Raw genomic sequence first — 6353 nt, forward strand, 5'->3', positions numbered from 1 at the left:
TTTGGCAAAGAAACTCATTTGAGATCAACTTGCTATTGCTTAAACGGACCCGAACCATAACCGAACTTAAGCCATTAACTATTGATTCAAGCTTGCTTATGCTAACCTTGAAACTCTTGACAAGATTATATGATCTTGACGAAGGTCTTTTTCGATCCCTTATATGCCCGTCTAGTTACAATTTTATTTTATAAAATAATATTAAAAAAATCTTTATAGTAAAAACGTCATGACTTATAAGAACAACATAAAATAAAAACTCAAATGGTAAAGATGTAATAAATACTAGGGCGTGCTATACGAACATCATTGACACGTTATCCACATATTACTAATGATCATACATTCTATATAATATTTTTCACATAACATATGATTTGTATAACCTTATACGGACTACATGGAGAAAATGTTATACGAGTCTGTATAACAAAAAATAAGGCTTTTTATACAATGACATGAAAAATGTTATACGACCATATGATATAACTTAAGCGACCTTATGTGACAATAATGTGTGTTGCAAAAATCATACGACTCGTGCGATATGATGGTGCGGTAACCATGGCAGCACCCCAAATATTATTAGGGGCAGGCAAGTAAACTATCAAAGCGTATATTTCATCATTCAATATACTTAATACTATTGTCATAAAGACAGCATTGTAATATCTAAACGTTACGCGACACAAGTGTGGAATAATGTTTTGTTTCCGTCACGTGTCGCCTTTTATACCCTATTACGGTTCTACATAAATGCATTTTCTACATGAACTCTTAAATGTATTACATTTCAGTCACACATCTTACACACCTTTTAAGTCATGTCCTTTTACTGATAAAGATATGTGACCATATGATAATTATATGCACATTTTAGTTCGGTTTCATTGCATGTTTTTGTTCCTCAAATAATACCTATTTCTAGAAAACAAAGAAATTACTAACAGATGCTAAAACAATGTAACATGTTTTTAGAACTAAATGTGATGACTCATTAAGTAGAAAATGTATTTCTGAAGTGATACACTAGAAAAGTAACATAAGTAACAACCTGTAGCTATCTGATAACTTACCATTATCAACAACTCTTTATTCAGTTTCTGGTAAAACCACCAAATCTTCATCTACAACAACTTTGATATCTCAAAGAAAGAAAAAGATTTAGTTATATCATAACTTATCAACAACCTTTGGTCAAACATCATTCAAATCTACCCTTCTATAAGAAAAAAAAAAGGAAAAAAAAAGTTCGCTTTTATGTCGTCATCATCTCATCATTTTACCCGCGACACACCATACATGTTGATTTTGAAGTTGATGTTGATGTTGTTAGACTATATTATTAACCGCTCCTTAAAAAACCAGAAGACTACATAAAAACTCAAATCACATCATTGCTTATAACCAATATTACCAACTTTACCCGAGAATAACGGTTTCTCCTTCAAACTTGAGCCTGAATCGTCGTTTGATGAATTTGGTCTGGTCCAAATCTTGATGTGGCCTTCCCGACATGCGGTAAGTATACACTCTTGTGTGAAAATCAAGCCCGAGAGTGGCTCGGTGTGAACACGATGAACAACCAAAGGAGATAGCTTTGGAACATCACGCATGCTTGGTGCGGGTCGTAAAGTACCATTCGGGTATGCTTGGTCCCAGTGAGCTGATTGGCTCCCCGTGCTCATTGTCGGGGGCCCACCATGAGCCCGCCTCATTGGCACCACTAACTCCTCCATTTCAAGATCCCATAATAGCACCTGTGTGTCCTGCACATATGTAAGCATATCACACAAATTATATATAGCCCTTGTAGTTTATATGATTATACAACTATAAACTTTAACTTCTTAATTTTGAAAATGATCTAGCTCACCTGACCAACAGAACCGAATCGATACACAACATTTTCCCCTGTTCCATCTGTATTTGGGGCCGACCAATATGAATCAAACGCGACTCCACTGACCTGTAAAAGAGTTACCAGAATTAAAAAAATATACATTAAAAATAATGATATGTAACAATAGTAATAATATTTAATTACCCATGAACTATGTCCTTCACCCCATGCTACAATTTTCCGTTCTTCCATACTCCAAACTTGGACCAGGTCATCTTCGCCACCCGCTAATATATATTTTCCATCCATACTGTTATTTGTAGTTATTAGAAAGCAAAAATGTAATCTTTATCATGCGATTAGAGTTACAAGAAAGAGCATTTCACCTCCATGCGCAGCATAATAAAGCACCATAATAGCTTTTGCCTCCACATACAAGTTGTTCAGTTTTAAAATCAAAAACTCGAAGATAACCTACAATCAATAACTAAACTCATTAACTATTACTTAAAAATTAAAAAAAAAACTGAGATATTATTATAAATATTATATACCATCCCTTCCAACAGTTGCAATATAACCTCCGTCACTTGAAAATGCAATACTGTTTATCGATCCTTGACATATATGCCATCTAGAAATTGGATTCTACACATAAGAATAAAAGCTAACTTCAAAAACCGTGTAAAATAACATCAAATATAGTCAATAATCAACAGCAGATCAGTACCTTACTGTAGCGTGCATGTGAAACCGAAAATTGAGATGGATCCTTGATGACCGGAAATGAAGGATCACCTGAACCCTCTTTACTCTGGAAAATATGAGAACTTTAATAAAAATACAAATATTAATAAGTGTAGAAGTCATATAAAACTAATATATTATTATATGACTTGCCTTTTCATATACATACATATTTCCATCTGCATGTGCAACAACGAAAATTCCATCACCATTGGGTACCCAAGCGATACTAGTACAGCGACTATTAAAAAACAAGGGAAATTCATCAAAAAAATCTAAAAGTATAAAATAAAATCGCCCTTTTTTATTTAATTGATAAATTCATACGTATTATTAACACATCCATCTTTGTTATAATGTTGGGCTCCAACAAGCTTTTTTCCACCATCTTGTAATTGTTGTCTTAACGACACTGAATAAACTAAAACACACACATAAAACATGTATCATTACAATTCATTTATTTAATTTTTACTTTCTTATAGATAAAAATAATAATACCATCTCCGCAACTCAATCCAATGAGCAAATCATGACCGTCCTTAGAGTCAGGGTCAAATGCATGACAAACAGGATTTGAATTACTAAAATGTATAGACTTTATAGGATCCTGCACAACAAATTATACCATCTTAAAATCTAAATTAACCAAAATATGTAAGTTTACATCATTACATGCAATGTAAACGGTACCTTTTCTTGAGAATTAAGATGACTAATGAAAATCGCATCGCCAACATTGAATATCAAGTAAGTTCCTTTACCATCAAAGTTAAAATTGGGTGCATAACTATTAGTATATGAGGTACCCAATGACCCGACTTTACTCACACTGCTTGAAGATTTGCTACTACCACCGTTACCGCCAACAAAACTAAGCGCTCGACTGCCATTGCCGCCACCTAAAAACTTTGCTGCTGCTGATTTTACACCGCTACTGATGCCTATACTTGAAGATGATGATGACATGGCATGTGCAGGTTTATCCTTAAGATGAGCCAAAGTCACCTTAACAGCAACATATCAAGAAAAATTAATAACAACAACGTATGGAATGCAGAAGGTACGTAGAGCTGCAAACGAACCGAACGTTCGGCCAAAAGTTCGTTCATGTCCGTCGTTGTATAATAAATGAACGAGCATTGAACAAGGAACTTTGTTCGATTACTAAATGGACAAACATGAACAGAGGCGATGCTCTTTCAATTGTGTTCGTTTACGTTTGTTAATGTTAGTTTGCTCATGTGATCAGTTTATATGGAAAATTAACAAATGAATACGAATATTAGAAAAAACACTAGTACAAATTTTGTAGCCCGAGTGGACCATCGACACTGACCATTCTCGGTTAGCCAAATCAAACAAAGCATTGTTTGTGTTAATTTGTGTTTGTGTCCGTGGAACATTCACAAACAAGTTCATTTCCTTATTGAACGAATACGGACAAAAAATTCCGTTCAGTTAGGCGTTCATGAACCGATTGTTTGTCCACTAGAAGCTTAACGAACAGACGTGAACAAGGCTTTGTTCGGTTAGTTTACAGCCCTAGATACCTCTAGGGCTGTGAATGAACCTAACCGAGCATTGTCTTGTTCATGCTCATAATTTGTTAATCTTTTATCGGACAAGCAAATGGTTCACAAACGCCTAGCTGAACGGAATTTCTTGTCCGTGTCTGCTCAATAAGGAAATGAACTTGTTTGTAAACGTTCAACGAACACAAACACAAATTAACACAAACAATGTTCTCTTTAATTTAGTGTGTTTTGTCACATTCATATTCATATATGTTAATTATACATATAAAATTAATCACATACACATTCATTTCATTAGTTAGTAACTTTGGTTCAAGCAATAAGATTAGTAAAGTCATTAAACAATATTAAACATTACCAAACGTTCACGAACACAATTAAACATATATTATTATTATTATTATTTGCAATTACCTGAGTAACAGACTTTCCAAGTCCATAATGAAGCATACCGGAAGGATGAGTCTTCTCATACTTAAGCTTATACCTTCCTTCCGGCGTCTTAAAGTACGTCTTCAATCCCGCCGGTTGTTGTCCGCCGGAAGATGACGACATCATCGAGTTAGGGTTTGACGCATTCATCATCGCCACGATCGGATAATGAATATTGATAATAATTAGTTATGAATTAGATCAAAACAAAAGACATTGGTGGTGAAAGTTAGGGTTTTGTGGAAAATTGGTGATGAATTGAGTTGAATTTTAGGGGGGATTTGATGGTGAGTGAGTGATTGGAATTGGAAAAGTAGTGATGTGATGATCTAAAGTGATGGTGGTTTTGTATATGCAATTGCAATTAACAAATTTCCCCAAATTATGAAGAAATGGTTTTTTATTATTATTTTTGTTTTTTTGCTTTTTCTTTATTTGGTTGTAATTGTAAGTTTGATTTTGAAGACAAAATTCTGGCAGATGGTTTGTCCATGAATGCTATGTCACAAGAAAAAAAAAAGGAAGAAGAAATCTCTCTTTTTCGATTGGGGTTTGCAAGAATTTAAAAGAATCGAACCGAAATAACGGTGGTTTGGTTTTATGATTTTGTAAAAGTTAAATTCATAGTTTGGTTTTGGTTTTGAGGGTAGAATTCCATACAAACTAATCATTTAATTAGCTATGAGATATGTAGATTGAGAGTCGTGGAACTTTTTTTATTTATGTATATAGAAATAATACTTCTCTTCATTCTTCCACATGTGAGATGGAGGTGTTGATTTCTAACGTTTAGTTCCATCAAAATCGGTATATATATGAACGAATGGTCACGTTTTGTGATGTTCTAAGTAAACGGGTCTCAAAAAGATGATATGAATTTATAAAGAGTGTGTGTGATTGTAATAAGGGATCAGCTATCACATTATTTGAGCCATTGTTGATAGAAAAACGTTTCATGTGTGAGAAAAAGCATATGTGTGATATGGTACCGTTAATGATTTATTTGTGTTTCAAGCTATGCAGCTTGTTGAGGTAAATAATCCCAAGAAATGATGATAGTGTTGGTGGTTAACGACAATAGAGTTTTGATGTTATGATCGTGTTTAACGCTCTTGCTAAAGTGGAAATTCAACATCATACTTCAACTACTTGGTGTTTTCACTAAGCCATTGTGAAGCCGATGCTATCGAGAGAAACACAAAGAGATGTGGCAACCACTCGAGCCTCATAAGCTACCAATGCATGGGAATTGAACTAATGTGGCAATATTTCATTAGGTTATATATTATCGGAGTGCCCTCACCCGAGCACCTTAACTATAGAGTTCACCATTCACCCATTACAATCCGTTCATGGTGTGTTGATGGTAATTAAGATTTTGTGAGCCTCAATGTCTTTGCCTAAGATATAAACTTATTAATCTATAAAAGCTCCTAACTAAAAGGTAATAGCATTGTTGAAATAATTACATTTTGTTATCAAGCACCCATGTTATTTATGGAATAAAGTTGAAAACTCATTGACTCGACCTAGCTAAAAAAATATTATCCGGTTGTGCGCATCCCATTCATGTTTCTGTGTCTACTTGTATTTGAACAATTATTAGGTTTCTATAACAAAAGAATATCTTGATGGATCATGAAATAAAAATGGATTTTTTAATCATTTTCTATTTAGTATAAAAAAGTTAAAATCTTTTATTTATGACAGTTTAAGTTTAAAAGGACATTATATTAATCTTGAAAAGTTTTTAAGACCCATTAATAGTTTAGATAACAATGGTATTTATATTT

General features: G+C 33.7%; 1 protein-coding gene across 1 annotated transcript; it reads right to left on the reverse strand.

Annotated features, from left to right (window-relative positions):
- Positions 1 to 1045: 1045 nt before the first annotated feature.
- On the reverse strand, positions 1046 to 4863 carry LOC143545381 (uncharacterized). Its single transcript, XM_077037294.1, has 11 exons — positions 4543 to 4863; positions 3284 to 3598; positions 3092 to 3200; positions 2918 to 3011; positions 2744 to 2831; positions 2574 to 2657; positions 2398 to 2491; positions 2230 to 2317; positions 2048 to 2153; positions 1877 to 1969; positions 1046 to 1769 (listed from the first exon to the last, which is right to left on the reverse strand). Exons 1-11 carry the CDS (start codon positions 4711 to 4713, stop codon positions 1395 to 1397), a joined length of 1617 nt encoding a protein of 538 aa, XP_076893409.1. The 5' UTR covers positions 4714 to 4863; the 3' UTR covers positions 1046 to 1394.
- Between the last annotated feature and the right edge of the window lie 1490 nt (positions 4864 to 6353).

This window comes from Bidens hawaiensis, unplaced genomic scaffold (genome assembly GCF_021521415.1).
Source record: "Bidens hawaiensis isolate Kalapana, Puna unplaced genomic scaffold, B.hawaiensis_p1.1 tig00013942_1, whole genome shotgun sequence".
Lineage (NCBI taxonomy): Eukaryota > Viridiplantae > Streptophyta > Magnoliopsida > Asterales > Asteraceae > Bidens > Bidens hawaiensis.